At 33.7% G+C, this 17,471-nt stretch overlaps 2 protein-coding genes across 4 annotated transcripts in view; one reads left to right on the top strand and one right to left on the bottom strand.

Annotated features, from left to right (window-relative positions):
• Positions 1–2,996, bottom strand: part of LOC149482536 (endothelin-converting enzyme 1-like) — a 50,047-nt gene extending 47,051 nt beyond the window's left edge. Inside the window, exon 1 of the mRNA XM_089704328.1 lies at positions 2,815–2,996. Within this exon, the coding sequence (XP_089560454.1) occupies positions 2,815–2,826 (12 nt within the window). The 5' untranslated portion in view covers positions 2,827–2,996. The remainder of the gene's footprint in view (positions 1–2,814) is intronic.
• A 58-nt stretch (positions 2,997–3,054) lies between these two features.
• Positions 3,055–17,471, top strand: part of LOC149482533 (uncharacterized) — a 32,880-nt gene continuing 18,463 nt past the window's right edge. For 2 of the 3 annotated variants that reach the window (XR_016316730.1, XM_089704323.1), the window contains exons 1-10: positions 4,428–4,822; positions 5,666–5,837; positions 6,959–7,152; positions 7,317–7,447; positions 8,106–8,234; positions 8,400–8,503; positions 9,050–9,168; positions 9,477–9,771; positions 10,426–10,543; positions 11,056–11,130. Coding sequence is in view for 2 of the 3 variants with exons in the window: in XM_089704323.1 (XP_089560449.1) it covers positions 4,547–4,822; positions 5,666–5,837; positions 6,959–7,152; positions 7,317–7,447; positions 8,106–8,234; positions 8,400–8,503; positions 9,050–9,168; positions 9,477–9,771; positions 10,426–10,543; positions 11,056–11,130 (1,613 nt within the window). In the remaining variant the exon portion in view is untranslated. Of the gene's footprint in view, positions 3,128–4,427; positions 4,823–5,665; positions 5,838–6,958; positions 7,153–7,316; positions 7,448–8,105; positions 8,235–8,399; positions 8,504–9,049; positions 9,169–9,476; positions 9,772–10,425; positions 10,544–11,055; positions 11,131–17,471 lie in introns of those variants that run through there. The other variant, XM_089704325.1, reaches the window with a different exon arrangement.

Below are 17,471 nucleotides of genomic sequence, written 5' to 3'. Positions count from 1 at the left end.
CGCGGGTTGGATAGGCAACAGTCCTATCTGAAAGGTATGACCGCAGCAGTCGCACCATGTAGCCCGGCACGCGATGATAGTGGAGAGCTTGCAGGATACTGCCCCACGGTAGGGTGTTAAACGCGTTTGCGATGTCCAAAGACACCGCCAGGAGGACTTCTCCACTAGCGGCCGCATCTTCTGCGGTGGCTCTCACGCGAGATATTGCGTCGAGTGTGGACCGACCACGGCGAAAGCCGAACTGGTTCCCGCTGAGGTCTGGTCCCACTCCCTCCATGGGCGGTGGCACCTGGATTTTTCAGTAACTAAGCAAATACTATAAGTGATACCGACAAATAACATATTATATGTATCTATACTAATATTATAAAGCTGAAGAGTTTGTTTGTTTGAACGCGCTAATCTCAGGAACTGTCCGATTTGAAAAATTCTTTCGGTGTTGGATAGCCCATTTATCGAGGAAGGCTATAGGCTATATATCATCACGCTAAGACCAACTGGAGCGGAGCAATGCGGGTGAAACCGCGGGAAACAGCTAGTTATGGATAAGGATATTTTATAAAGTTCTTTAGCAAAGCTTAAACGAGCTTTTATTAGGCTTTTTGAACTTTACCATCTCGGTATCAATTCTGCTTAATGTGAATATATTATTTGTGCTCATTTTCCGTATAATACGTAAATTTGTTTCTTTCTTTATTCCCACTCGTCAAACTTGTATATTTATGAGCTGGTGAGATGACCCACTGTATTATTATTTACCCACTTTTATTTACTACGAAGCCACGAGCGACAACCTGTTGCTCAAGTTAAATGGCTCAAATAATATGATGAATTATATCCATAATTGCGTCTATTGTTACACGGTCAACGTCCCTCAAGGATAATGTATGGCGGAGGATAACGGTGCTAATGTGGGTCACTTTAACGGGACCCCAAATATTGTACGGTCATTGTGTTGATATCGATATTATGTAGGCGTCTTAGATTATACGACACGTTTTTATAATTATAGATTGATGATGTTTAGATGCTGTGGCCTAGATTGAATTTGTAGCAAATTAATACAAATTTATCAGCGGAGTGAGAAAGTAGCTTAAATGTCAAAGTAAAGGTGAACTTTCTATGATTAAAGAGTGATTTTATTATTCAAAAAATTTATAAATGGGTGTGAATCATGGTGTGAATAACTATTTACTACAGCGAGGACATAGATATTTTTTATACCGGAGTGTTAACTTTTGGAATTGATACTTTGGCTCAAATTTCAGAGTGACTCAGATGTAATCTGGTAACAATTATGTCCTTTGTCTGTGTCCTTTTGTTCAACTTATACCTACATTTCACAAAAAATTGGTTTTAATTAAGCCATTCTTAGGAACTAATATTATAAATGCAAAGTAGTCTGTTTGTCTGTCTCTTCTTGACGTCTTAACCACTGAACCAATTAAAATGAAATTCTGAGATAGTTTGAGACGTTAGAAATTACCTGCTATTAGAGGTTTATAGTAATCAAGATTGTAAGGCTAAAGGCTATGTATCATAACGCTAAGACCAACAGGAGCGGAGCAATGCGGGTGAAACGAATTGTCAATTACATACATCAATGCTAACCACATGCACACTGTTTTGATAAAAATTTCAAAATATCTTCGTCCGAATTAACAATGGTATTGGTTTATTAAAATATTAACTTATGTTTATTTAATGGGTATTGTTCATGAATATTGATTTTTTGTTATTGTTTCATTCGTCAGTCAGTGCCAGATTAATCTAAAGCCGAATTAAAATCAGTTCGATTGATTTAGAGCTTTTCATACAGTACAGTAACATATTAAATAAGTGCAAGTTTTTTTAAAGTGCTTATTAAAATAATGATAATTTAACATATATTATACGTAAATGAGCTTTAGGTAATATTTTTTGGCAAACTGAAAATTAATCCCAAGGAAATTCCTTCAGTAAGCCCTGAAAGCCTATCTACAAAAATTGCCGTTTATTGAACAATAATATTGTTGCGATTGCCTTGTTTCCCCCGAAATTTGAGTCAATTTGTATTTAAAAAAAAGTGAACTGAGAAATTTATTTCCAAACTAACCGGCACCACCCGGCATTGGCAGTATGACTTAATTCTTCATCGATCTTCTTGCAATAATAATAGATTATTATAGAATGCCAACTATAAATTGTGTACCAACTACATAATTCACTAAAAGTTACATTGAAATCAGTATAGTTTTAAAAATTACCACAAATGGATAGGTACAAATTTGGTACAAAATGAAAGATATGTCGTATGACTATTGAGAAACATTTGTATATTGCACATAATGTATTCAAATTCCTTTTATTTTATAGCATATAAAGGTTATTATGATGTTACCTACAAATGCTACCTATCACAAGGTTTTTCGCTAGTTAAGATAATTAATAAGCGTAACCCTCGTTTTGTCTATTGTCAAGAATTTTTAGTGCCATTATATTATTATTAAGAAGTTGCATCCATTTTCATATAAACCAATCAAACAAACGTTTATAATAATTAAGGTTTAAAAAATTAAAACTTTATACTTTCTTCCTTTCTTCACAATATCAGAAATTTGCGGGTAGGATATACCTACCTACCGAGTTGGATGTTTTGATTAAAGTTCGTGTAAGTTTAATATTGTTCCTATAAATTGCCTACATACAGGAATATCTTTGCGAATTCTCTTCATTTCAATCATACAAGCTACTTTCAAAATATATACCTAGACATATAATAAGTAAACATTAATCGTTCAGAAATACACAAATTGAGGGTAATTCAAAACTCACCTTATACTTCATGTTTAAAATGATTCACAAACACTCAACAAACTATGTAAAAATTATGATTTATATATTTTTCAATAATATCAAAAATAATATTTACAAAAATATATAGAAACTTTTTCGCGGCGAACTCATCCGATTGTCTTTTCGCGGTAACTTCAACAGCCGCGCATGCGTTCTGTGCAGGCGCGCGACAATGGCTGCGCTTCAGCTGTGTCAGTGGTTTTGCTTCCCCGCCATTGAGGTGCAACGACCCGTGATCTCAACATCACAACTTCTTTCAGCCGGAAAATTGTAAGCAATGTATAAGTTTAAGGTACGTATAAGCGACATGCGTTATTGTAATGAGTTTGGAAAAAAGCTGAAGGTTAAGGTCATAAGTAAAATATGGTGTGAATTGTGATTTGTAGATATGGGATAGATTTTTTATCGATTTGTTTATACTTAATATTTAAAATGGATTTGTTGATACTTATAAGAATTCGCCTGCTTTGTGCACACATAGTTAGTTACATAAGTACAATTTTATTTTAAGTTTTTTCGAGAATACAGTTTCTAACAATTCCTTAGCACTAAGAAGTATTATAGGTATTTGAACTACTATAAATGGCCCATGTAAATTCTGAACAGTGTAGATTTCTGTAAGTAAGCGATTCATATTCAAATATTCATAATACATAGTTTATGTATAGGTATACTTTTTTATAATTGCAAGACTATTTTTTTTATAAACGTATGAGTGTCCTCACTCATACGTTTATAAAAAAAATAGTTAAATTCACAACCGGCACACAATTCTCTTTTCGGCACTTCCATAGATTATTAATGAAATTAACGAATTTCAAAACATTTTCAAAATGACAAAAACTGAGATTGCTTAACGCAATAAAAAAATAAGGGAAAAAATTCCGTCGCATATAATATCATAATTTTTATTTCTACCCATGGAAATATTATAATATACCTAATACTTATGTGTTTCTACCACATCAAAGTTATTATACCTATGTATGTAGTAGGTATATTACTTTGTGTACCTATTAGAAAATATCAAAATACTCTACCCAAAAAGTTTGCTAAAACGTATTGCCAGGATGATATCTTTTCTATTAGTTTAAGATACAAATTAAAAATTAAGATCGACTATCACCCATCTAATAACCAGGTGAGACGTATTTTTTATCCGTACTTTTCATCATCAAATATAATATAAGAACAAATGCCATTGATAAGTTGCCTATCAAAAAGTACTCGTGGCTGTATTTAATTAAATAAACTGCCTCACTGCTTTAAATAAAATGAAAAAAAAGCATAATATAACAGTGGCCTAACATCACGAATATCAAAATGCTATTTCAACAACTTTTTGTTATACCTAGATAGCCTGTCCGTTTAAACTTTGAGATGAGATTAAATGAGAATATAGATAGCATAGCCCCCGGACCCCGGTTTCTAATAAGTTAAGGCTATAATTTATTTTCTTATACATATTATTGAGTCCAATTTTATCCAGAGCATAATATTTTATCCTAAGATTTTATCACATGCGAAATTTTTAATTTATTGAATACAGCAACACTACTATTTGTCTATGACGATTGTCATCTGTCAATTTTGGCTTCAGCGCATCAGCATGCGCATCAGCGTTGAAAACTTTTATTTTCGCATTTATTTATCATGCCTCTGATATTTTAAATCATTGTACTAATCGTGTTTTGAATATACAACAATAAATATGTCTCGTGACATGGGTCGAAAAGATTACTACAACCGCGATCGTAATTGGGATGCGTATCGGCGGTACGAGAAGCCGACAAGGAAGCGTAGTAGGAGCCCTCACAGGGAGCAAGATAAACGGCGAAGCAGGTCACCTCGCAAGCCCGATAAGGATATTATAGACGACAATATACTTAGCGAAATATCTAAGCTGCCCGAGCCAAGCGAGCTTTGGGACAATCAGTTTCAACAAGAGAATAATTACACGGCGCCGGCATCCAATTTCTCACAAGATGTACGCATATGTTTGTTTAATAATTTTCTATCCAATATTATTAAGGTTTCGCCAATTATTCTATCAAAACTGTTTGTTATGTCAACAATGCAAACTAAAAAATGCTACCAACAAGCTTAGCTACAAATGGTATTAACCTATTTGTCAATACAAAATTAACAATGTTGATGCTTAAAGCGAAAGGTATGAGATATGTTAAAATATGGATTTCAATTTATTGAATACTAGCTTTACGCCCGCGTGTTCCCGTAGGATTTCCGGGATAAAACCTATCCTATGTCCTTTCTCGGGTATCAAAATATCTCTATACCAAATTTCATGCAAATTGGTTCAGTAGTTAAGGCGTGATTGAGTAACAGACAGACAGACAGAGTTACTTTCGCATTTATAATATTAGTATGGATGTATTGGACAAATAAAATAACTGCTAAAAACTATTATGACAGGAACAATATTGCTTGCAAATTGGTTAGTTAGCAGTTAGAGCGTCCTACTAAACAAATGTCTAAAAAATTAAAGTTGACCAGTTTGTTTATAAGATATCAAGCAGTTTATACTTAAATTGTGAATTCTTAAAAAATCATCAGTACAAATTACTTAAAACCTACATTTCATCATCACAACCCCGCTAATCACTAGTATAAAACAAAGTCGCTTTCTCTGTCCCTATGTATGCTTAAATCTTTTAAACTACGCAACGGATTTTGATGAGGTTTTAATAGTTAGAGTGAATCAAGAGGAAGGTTTTAGTATATAATTTATTATGTTGTAGACAAAGCGGTCGAAGCCGCGGGCTGAAAGCTAGTATGACATAATTTACGTTAAATTGTATTATTTCTTTAGTCTACCTTCAACCACAACTACCAGCCCCCGTACTCTGGGCAGTATGATGAGTTTCCACCCGCACCTGCTGCACCACCAGCTTCCAGCGAGATGGCCTCCTGGAACCAGATGTCGCTACCACCACCACCACCACAGCAGGTTTATAATGTTGAGGATCAGATCAAGAAAGAAGGTAATTTTATGTTTCTTGCATTGACTTATTACTCGCGATTCATTGTGTAATACTACTGATAATGTATTTTATATGCATTTGTGGCAGTTTCGTCATGATAAAAGTAAGTATGCATTTCATCTAATTTTATATTTATCCCAGATATTACAATTCTTATATTATATTCTCTATTATATGTTAAAAAAAGTTGAACTTCAAATCATAAATTTTGCTTTGAAATTACACAAAATGAAATATTTTAAAAATAAAACTAAGTACACTGTAAATGTACAATGAAATTATTGAAATAAAAATAAAAAAATTAATTGAACTAATTCTTAGCTATTCTACCTACATGATCAAAAACTAAAAATAAAAAAATATGTTGATAATTAAATTCATCAATTTAAAAAAGTAGTCATACTCAAGCATAAAATACATATACAATGATGAAAAACAATTTCAATTTGGCAAGTACTTCCTGAGATTTGTATTCAAACAACAAAACCAATCTTTATGATATTAGTTTATGTATTTTGGGCATCATAAGAAAGTTATATTGGAATCTATTGACCCTTGGCAACCCTAAGTGCCTTACTTTTAGAAATCAGTCAGAGACAGTCTTTTTACCATAGGTAAGGATGGTTAAGAATCTTCTTTGATACAGATGGGCATCTGCACATGTTCATGGAGTCTTTGCTGTGAAATAAGCATGTTTCTTTTCATCTGCGCCTTCATAGACTAAAAATATTTTGAATCGGAATTATTAAATATGAACTTTTCATTAAAAAAAAATATTGATTTAATAACTCATTGCTACAAATGATAAGGTTTTGATTTTATATCAGCTGATCAACATTGAATGAGACTTAAAAGACTATCTTGCTTTTTAAACCATTTGATTAAAAAAAACCATCATACACTTCCTCTTGTTGCTGATTTATGTGTAATTTTTTTCAGGTATTGAGTTGTTATTTACTGAGTAAACTTTTATTATTCATCCCCTGGAATGACTTGAAAGTTGATTATTTGGCTTAAATGAAATTTGGGTACATCATAGATAAGTCTGTTATTATACAATTTTTAACTACTGCTAGTACATATAACAACGGCGTTTGACTGACATTTAAATTTTGCCACAGCGGCCATCGAATCGGAAATGCGTCACCAGAAAGCTGCTCTATCGAAACAACGGGAGGACTACATAAAGAAAAGTGCAATCCTCAAAAAAGAATTGGACACATTGAAAGATCAACGGAACGAGCTTCGGGGCGATTCTAAACGCTCGCCTAGTCCCGATACTAAACGCTTTCTAAAGGAAAATACTAAGCTGCAGGTTTGGTTTAGTTATGCTTATAAAATATAACATATATGAATCAATTTCTTTATATGCTACCTGTAAATTTTTATTAAAGAAATTCATGCTTGCCTACTTATGGTGCTTGTTCACAAATGAAAGTTTTGTCTTACCTTGCATCAACTTGCCTTGCGTTTGTCTAGTTGGAGATACAGAATAAACTGAAGACGATCAACAATGTGGTAGATATGTTGAACGGCATCATCGGTGAGGAGGCTGCAGAGATACCGGTATCTGACGATTCGCCTGATCGCGGCTCTAAGCGAAAGTCCAGGTTTGTTTTACGATTTTTTTTATATTATTAATTGGTACTTGCAATAAAATATATAAGCAAAATTTCAAAATGTTTTTATTCTGAATAAAGTTTGATATATCTGTTTTTATTTTCTTCTTTTTTAAGGTAAGTAATGTATAGTTTTATTATTATTCAATTTATAGAGGGAATGATTTGCTTCTACGACACAATGGCTTTAGCTTTGATACAGTGCTTCGAGACAACTATTTCGGAGGATGATTTGATTGTGGTGAGCCCCTGGATGAGACAACCACAATGGAAGATGTTTTTATGATTGAAAGCTATATTTTGTTAATTGCTTTGAATAAGAATATTAGATTTATAAGTTTATATAATACTTTTGTACTTTGTTTATGAACAATTGTTATTTTACTGTAGATGTGTAAATAATATTATAAGTATTTGTAATTTTATTTGGCAATTAAATGTGATCAATTCCTCTTGAGTTTTATTTACCCTTTTGTTTTCAGTACAAGATTATTACATAACATTGCGTTCCATACTCCATCTTTGAAATGAATCACTTCACATAGCGTTTTTATGATCGGTTCGTTGGTAATATTTAATGTGTAATATATATAAATATTTATTAATTAATTTAATTTGGACGGAAAATTAACTAGAGAACTCATTATAGGTCGCCGTCGAACAATAAATTCAACTATGTGTACTACGACCCGGAGATGCATTGGTGTCGTGTGTGCAACGAGTTCCCTCCGACCGCTAAGGACTACCTGAATCATTTACATTCGGCGGCGCATCATAAGTAAGTTATTTTCTACTATTAATAATTATTTGCTAAATGAAATGATGGCATTCATCAATGTTATGGTTAAGGAATATCAAAGGTTACATCCTTGTGGAACTCCTATAAAAAATCACGTATATGACTCGACATTATAACTTTAATTTAAATGTTGTATTATTGCAGAAGTGCAGCAGCACACATGGAAGCGCCGTGGCATTCTGTGACGGGAGTTAATGAAGGATTTCAAACGTTTTCATCCGCTCCTACAAAGAGAACACCTATCAAAGGCGAGTTGCTAATCTAATGATCTTATTGATGTGTTTCAACTTATGTATCGATTGACTATATTATGTACTTGCTTACATGATTGTTTAGAAGCTGAAAATATTTTGAAAAATTTCCTTTAAGTTAATTAGCAATTAAATATTTTAATTTTTATGTAAAAGTATAAAAAATATTTGAAATGAAAATATTAAAAAAGAATAAAAAATTCAAAATTCAAAAATTATTTATTGTGAGTCACAGGTATTATATACAGGTATTAGGTGATCCGCTGTGATCTGCCATGTGGCGTACAATTTTTAAAAATGTTTTACATAGATTATTAATTATTAAATCGATTATACATTTATACCATTATTGTTATATTATTGTTTATACCAAGCACAAATTAAGATAAAGGAATATCGACTTTGTTAAAATTTTCATAAATAAGTGGTAGATGTTAAAAATATGTAATGACGATTCAAAAGTTAGTTTTCTATAAGAAGTCTAATTGAATGAATAAAATATGTTTGAGTTTGAGTTTTGAATAAATTTTCTTGTATATACAGGTCTGCAGTTCTTTGTGCCGTCCACAGCGTGGTACTGCAAGTTGTGTGACCAGTTCATTGGTGACTTGCACTGTGCATCCGCTCATCTCAAATCCATCATACACGCTAAGAACTACACGGTAATATTTCTTTGTATTTATTTCTTAAATCTTATTATTAAAATGTCTTTTTCGAGAATTCTGAAGCTGTGATTGTGTGTTGATTAATACGATTAGTTAAAAAATAAAGATTTCGTACATGTTCTATTTTTTACTATGACACCTAATGGCTCTTCCACACATTACCAAAAGATAAAGATGCGTCAATCGATTGTTGCGTGAAAGACAAATTACACTATCGAATTTATGTAGCTAAAATGTTTTTTATAATGGTATAATTGTAATACTATTTTGTTACGTATAATTCCAATATATTAATTTGATTCCAGAACTTCGTAGAACAAAACCCTCACTGGGAAACCGACTGGATGTCGGACCGGCAAAAAGCATTCGAAAAAACTCGCGGCAAGAAGAACAAATCTATCGACGACAAGAACCACGCCTACACGGCACACACTATAACATTCAACAAAGATGGCTTCCACACGAAGACCAAGAGTCCGCCCAAGGAAGAAAAGAAGAGAAAGGAGAAGAAGAAGAAGAGTAAGAGGAAGAAGGACAGCAGCAGCAGCTCGTCGAGCAGCTCCAGCGATTCGGATAGCGAGCCTGTTAAGAAAAAGAAGAGTTAGTGAATTTTGTATTGGATAAGTAGAAAAATAACTGTAGATAAAGAGGATTATTATTTTGGCATTTTCTACTTCTTTGAGTGAAGCAAAATTTCACTAGTTGTTTACGCGTTTGCATCTATTCTTGTATGATTATGTAATTGATATATAAATTGTTGAATTACATTAAGATTTTTTAGATATTTGTTATTAATTCTGTTGTCAATACTTTTTTAAGAATTCTACCTGAATATATAACCTCTGTTTGGTTTGGTAGACAAAATTAGATGACTTGTATCCTACACAGACATTGTCCTGAACAAAATCCAATTATTATACGAGGTTGTTAAACAACCTCGTTTAATAAAAAAAATGTGTGCGTGCACTAGAGTACACACGTAAGAAGTGAAACTTCTTTATGACCTTATTTTTCAAAAAATAATTTACTGTAATATGCAACTTTACAGAAATACGTCGAATCATGCGTGGTAGGGATAAGAAAATTATGGCGCGTAACGAAAAAATGTTACACAAAATTTTTTTCTAACCCCGATAAAGAAGTTTCACTTCAATAAATATTAATTAATTTTTTGTTCTGTGTATTATATTACGAAGATTTATACTTTTTTTACATGGTGGCAAATAAAACGCTTTCTATTTGAAATACTTCCAGGTAAGAAAAGCAAGAAATTGAAGTTGGACGCTCACGACCCGCGAGTGCAGGAACTAATGTCGTCGCTCAACGAGCGGCGCAGAGCTGATAGACATCACTTTGACGCGTTGGCTAACAGGTTCCATTTTATAAATAAATAAATAAATAAATATTGACGTGACAACGTCTTATAATTCGATAGCCGGCTGCACGCACGAAAAAACATGACTCATGTGGCGTTACCTCGCTCTGAGGCGTTCCACGTAAGGCTTGAAGTGCAAGCGAGAGCGCCGAACGAGCGACAAAAAAGCACAATCGGACGTTGTCACGTTCAACTATCGCCAGTAAACCGACTTAACAGACAACCAATTTTTTTTTAGTACAATTTTCACACATGGCACAATCTAATCCCATACTAAGCTTTCGCTTGTGTTATGGAAACCAGATGGCTGATAAACATACATAAATAATTTTTAAATAAATACTTATATAGATAATTAACACCCAGACACAGAGCAAACATCTATGTTCATCACACAAATATTTGCCCCGGGTGGGAATCGAACCCAACAATTTCCAAAAAATGACTCATATTTCGCTTACAATCAAATATCTTTTTATGTTATGAACATAAAATATATGTATTTGCAGGATAAAACTGGGTCAGTTGGAAGAAGCAAGACGACACGCGCCCGAGCGCGGCCGGGAGCGAACAACTAGCGACCGGTCAGTTTATTTGTTCGTTAATAATTAACTAGCGGTCCGCCCCGGCTTCGCCCGTTGTTATATATTTAAGTTTTCTCTCCATAAGAACCATTATCGTACTTTAAGGAATATAATAAAAAAATAATTATCGAAATTGGTCCACCCGTTCACGCGTGATGCCGTGACCAAGGGAAATTGGGATTCTTTTTTATATATAGATTAATCATTGACGTATTATAGACATTAAAATCGCCTATTAAAATGGGTATAGCTCGCCATCAGCCGTGTATAAAACATCAATTGAAATTAACATCTTATTTCGTGTCAGTAGTGTCCAAAGTCTATTGTATCGCTCATTAGAAAACTCTGCCTTATGTGTAGGCGGAGTTTTGAGCGTGATTGTGAGTCTCCAGTTGTTTATTGTATATCAGTTATAATAATGGTTGCAGTTGATTATACTTTTCACAAAATTAAAGTGTTTTGTCTTTTGGACGTAAGTAATGATCTATCCACACGACTCGGTGCTCGATAAACTCAAACTCAAACATTTATTTATTCAATTAGACTTCTTCGAGAAGCACTTTTGAAACGTCAATACATATTTTTTTACATTTACACCGATTCGGAAAGCAGTATCTATGGAGAAGAACCGGCAAGAAACTCCATAGTTGCTCTTTTAAATCATATCAGTATTACAATTTAATTTTACAAAATATGTAACTGTATATTATCATAATATGCCAGAGAACTGTCATAGCAATCTAGACAAGTGGCTTTCTATTAGCGTAAAGTTCAATAGAATAGATTATGAATGTATGAGATTGACGTAATCAATCGTCGTCGTCGTCGTAATCAAACGTCAATCTCATACATTCATAATCTATTCTATTGAACTTTACGCTAATAGAAAGCCACTTGTCTAGGGGGGCTGTGGTTTTTACGCGATAACCCTCCATGGGTTTTTATCTTCCATATATTCCTTAATGCTGTAATAGGCTCTCAACTCGACACTCACGATAAATCGATTCAAGTTTACGTGAGTATTTAATTGGCTTGAATATGTATTGTAAAGCGCATTGGATTAAAGTTCGGATAGAAAATTAAACTTAAACTTTTACATTGTAAGTATTTTGAAATGATAATCGCCTTTAGTACACCTACGCACTCGCATGCGGCAGCGAAACAACGAAATATCTGTAAGTAGTATGGCAGATTTTCGCATATGATATGTCTCACTCTAGCACATAGATAGATGAAATAGTTGCGTCCTTGTCAGTATTGTTTCGCAAGGACCCGCGAAATGGCCTTTACACAGACGCATACGTTTCGCTAGTGATGTTTCGCATCGCAATGCGTCAGCTCGCGATCTGTCGGTGAGGACAGATTTTCGCACCATGGATGCCGAAAATACTGAATTATTTTTGCATTCTATTCGAGATTATCCCGTATTATACGCAATTGGACACGCAGAATTTAAAAATACGTACAAAAATTACGTCTGCACCTGCAGTCGTCGAAAATTACAATGGCATATCATTGCGAAAAAGTTGCGAAAACATTGCTGTGTACTAACGTTCCGCAGATATTTCGCTACGCAGTAGTTCCGCAGAGACTCGCTGCCGCATACGATTGCGTAGGTGTACTAAAGGCGACAATGTAGAAAAAGGACAATTTTCTTTTATTGAATATTTTTGAATAGAGAAAAATCTTCCGTCAATCATTTTCTTCACATGATAAGTCAAAGTTGTCAGCCAGCCTAAAAAAAATATTTTCGTCAATTATTTTTTTCACTAACCGATTATGAATAGTTTGCGGAGAGTATGAAAATTAATTATGCACAACGAGTGGGCGGTATCCATCAATGAAAAATATAATTACCTTCAGAACATTTTGGAGTAAAAAATAGAGAACTTCATGAGCATGAACTGTCAACATGGACCTTTTATTTCGTGATAAGTGATCGGTTGAATTGTTAGTCGATTCATTCGATTGTGACAATAATTAAATTAAATTGCTTTAAAAGATAATATTATGTTAGTATTCATGATTTATTTCTGTTCCGCTACTACCATTTCTCTAAGCGTTACTCTTGATATTTGAAGCTTCATATAAATTATGCCAGATATACCAGATTTAGCTTTAGATTATACCAGACAAATAATAAAATAATAAATAAATAAATGGGATAAAATAATAATAAATAAACAAAGGGGATTGGGTACTTTTGTATGGGCTGGTGGCGTCGTGATGAACTTTCGCGGCCAGTGATGAAACTTGGATTGTTTAAAAGAGCAATATATTGCGTACTAGCGACCCGCCCCGGCTTCGCACGGGTGCAATGCTGATACTAAATACACTACAGAAAAACTGTGAACGTTGTATATAAAAACATAGCGGCCTGCTCCCGCTTCGCACGGGTATATATTATATAGCCTGGCGGCCGGCCGGTACCGCCGCAAACGCTACGTCCCGCAATTTTTAAATCTGTAATATCTTCGAAAATATTCACTTAAATCATACGGTGTAAAGGGCCATATAGATCTATATTAAATGAACAATGTATTCAAGGTATTTAAATGGTTAAGGATTAATGCTGTATTGGTTAAAATCGCTTCGAAAATTAGCCATTATTTGTCGTAAAAAGTAAATGACAAAAAAAAGTTATTGTGGGTTATCCATAAGAGATAGACATATACCACCGCGGACTTTTCTGTTGACCTTTTCAATGTGTATAATACTTAGTACATTATTTTGATAAAACTCGTAGGGTTCAGCCTGCGTTTGCAATGTAAGCGGAAAAAATGTAATTTTTTACGACATCACATTAGAAACCTCAAAAATAACAGTACTTCTCCACTATTTGATGGATGTTATTATACATATAAACCTTCCTCTTGAATCACTCTATCTATTATAAAAAACCGCATCAAAATCCGTTGCGTAGTTTCAAAGATTTAAGCGTACAAAGGGACATAGGGACATAGGGACAGGGAAAGCGACTTTGTTTTATACTATGTAGTGATATGAATAAGCGTTCATATACATCGTTTTGATTAGAATTCTTAAATAAATAAAGAAGAAACCTAAAAAACTCAGAAAAATCTACTATATAAAAATAAGTCGGGTTTTCCTTCCTGACGCTATAACTCCAGAATGCACGAACCGATTTCCACGGTTTTGCGTTCGTTAGAAAGGTCTTGGGCTCCGTGAGGTTTATAGCAAAGAAAAGGTGTCTCTGGTGGCGAAACGGAGTTCGCCCGGTTTGCTAGTCTTTTAAAAAATTATCTATATGCAAGGTAAATGAATAATACAAAACCAAATATCTCTGTTCCTAATACGTTTCGAGATTTGTGTCCATAATAACTTTTGCTTACAATATATTGCTCTTTTAAAAAATCCAAGTTTGATTATTGGCCACGAAAGTTCATCACGACGCCAACTTTACCCAAATACCTTTTCAAGATGTGATATTCATACTAAAATATAAATCTAAAAAAAAAAGAAAATTAAAAAGGGGAATAGTATTTAAGTATATTAAAATGTAATATAGTTATATCAAGAACCTTGGGGAATTTGTAATTGTTTACAGTGAATAAACTTATTAATACGTCTTAGATAACGCCTTATTATTAATTTACACTGGTATTCCCCTGTGATTTTCAGTGTCGTGATATTATGTGACCTCCATATTGGACTTTCCAGAGATCGGTAATGGCTTTGTTAATATTCTGATAATGCTATTCAAAATTATGTTAACAAGCGGAGATAGGGACACTTAAGAACATTAATCAATATAATATAACTCCAACATGTTAACTGCATCTTTAAAAAACTAATTATGTACATATATATCTTATGATATATGAAATACTAGCTGTGCCTCGCGTTTGTACCCGCAGTGCTCCGCTCCTGTTGGTCTTAGCGTGATGATAGATTACCTATAGCCTTCCTCGATAAATGGGCTATCTAACACCGAAAGAATTTTTCTAATCGGACCAGTAGTTCCTGAGATTAGCGCGTTCAAACAAACAAACAAACTTTTTTTTTTTTTTTTATTGCAACCCCGGCAATGGAGCAGGCGTAGACAGAGAATCCAATAGACACCGGCAATGCGTGTCGCAGAAAGAGATAAAAAAGAATACGTCACAATATTTAGGGTTACCATGTGAGGGAAAATTTACCCCGCAATTTGTAAGATACAAATCTCTCAATATCATTATTCACATAACATAAGTGGATAATAATGAGATATCCACATTACATACTTACATGTTTATACTAATATTATAAAGAGAAAATGTTTGTAATTATGTATGTACATATGTATGTATGGTTTTCGGAGCGCAGCTAGTATATAATAAACATATTACTTTTAGATGGGTAATACATATTATGTATATACACATACCTATATATTATATAATCCATACTATATAATATTATAAATGCGAAAGTAACTCTGTCTGTCTGTCTGTTACTCAATCACGCCTAAACTACTAAAACAATTTGCATGAAATTTGGTATGTAGATATTTTGATACCTGAGAAAGGACATAGGCTACCTTTTATTGCGAAATATGTACCACGGGCGAAGCCGGGGTGGACCACTAGTATGTATAATATATATCATTATCATAATCCCATATAAAAATGTGTATGTAATGATAATGTAGATGAAAACTCGATTGTTCATTATTTTTTATAAAATAAAATAAAAAAAATAAAAGAATGTTTATTTTCGTAAGTATTAACAGATACACACGTTAACTATATTGACCGACCCGCGAACGCGCAAAAAAAACGAAATTTACTTAATAATAATTTATTGTTATAAAAAAATTACATTTAAATTATCTCTAACTTAATTAACTACGTCCCTCCGGTTCAATGTTGGAAGTTGGAACCAAGAGTGTCCATTGTCTTCGGCGGGGCAGCGTCGCGGTGGTGGTGATTGCCGTAATACTTTCTAACCTTCGGTTTTGGTTTCCAATCTGTTCATCCTGTAGCTACAATCCAAATTTGTCGTAAATTATCCGGTTCAGGAAAACTGGAACAAGCCATTGAATATTTCAGATATTTAATTAAATACACACTGCAGAATATATATTATTATTTCCCATAATAGTGGGTAACAATTTGTAGAAAAGTTGGCAACACAAAATTTTTTAGGTTAAAATTTATAATTGTTATTTTTGTGGTTTTTAAACAATGTATTCAAGTCAACAGCACGTGATACACAATATATTAACACGCTGAAATATCATGAAGGCCTATAAACTGATAAAGAGTTGTATACTTACGAGTGAAAAGACAATCCAGGCATTTTCGTTCCACTATCACTTTAACACCCTTTAACGCTACACCGCACCATGGTATTATTTTATAAGGTATTAACAGTAAGTCTAAATCATTAAAAACCAAACATACCATGAATTACGTAACTTAGAACATGTAAAAACTATATTTTTAGGGAAGACGATAGTTAGCTGTCAAACTTTGTTTAGCAAAGTAGGTTTCTTTTCTTGAAAAAAGTGGCACGCTGGGTGAAACAAAAAATTTTATCGTTCTCTCTCATTTCTTTACACAACACCGGCATAAGTTGCTCTTTTTCTTGTGTGAATGCGACATAAACTATCAATTTGTCTATTGGTTTCTCTGTCTACGGGAGCAGGCGACCCACTTGATGGTAGGTGATAGTCGCCGCCCATGACAGTTCACAGCATTAGGGAACGTATTGCCGGTTTTGAGGTGGAAGAAGGCTTTTAAGGCTTTTTTTTACTCTTCATAATATTATAATAAATAATTAGCAAGATCCTATATCTCACCGTTACATCGTTATCATCTGTGCCAAGTTTAGTGTAATTTATAATACGGTCCGCGAAAAATTTGATAATAATATGTAGATAATGTTTAAATAAAACCGGCCAAGTGCGAGTCGGACTCGCGCACGAAGAGTTCCGTACTATGGGGACCCCCCCTTAATATACAATATATAGAATTTAATTTTTAGTATTTGTTGTTATACAATTTATAGCGGCAACGGAAATACATAATTTGTGAAAATTTCAGCTTTCTAGCTGTCACGTTTTATGAGATACAGCCTGGAGACAGACAAACAAACAACGAAGTCTGAGTAATAGGGTCCCGTTTTACCGTTTCGGTACAGAACCCTAAAAACGCAGGTCAATCTATAATTTTGTTTGCTGTCATCTGTTAATCCATCTGTCTATATAACGTGACGAAAATTAATGCATTCCAATTAAGCTCCAATGATTAAGTTCAGTTTCAAGATACGAGATACTGAGACAGTTTATTCCGATATTCATCAGGTCATTTGAGTCAGCCGGATGTTTTATCATTGTC

Source organism: Colias philodice, chromosome 15, assembly GCF_061535455.1.
Source record: "Colias philodice isolate Cphi_HAF_F1 chromosome 15, ilColPhil1 Martin Lab GWU primary, whole genome shotgun sequence".
Lineage (NCBI taxonomy): Eukaryota > Metazoa > Arthropoda > Insecta > Lepidoptera > Pieridae > Colias > Colias philodice.
Note: the sequence above shows the minus strand (reverse complement) of the source record. Positions and strands in the feature narration are given on the sequence as shown.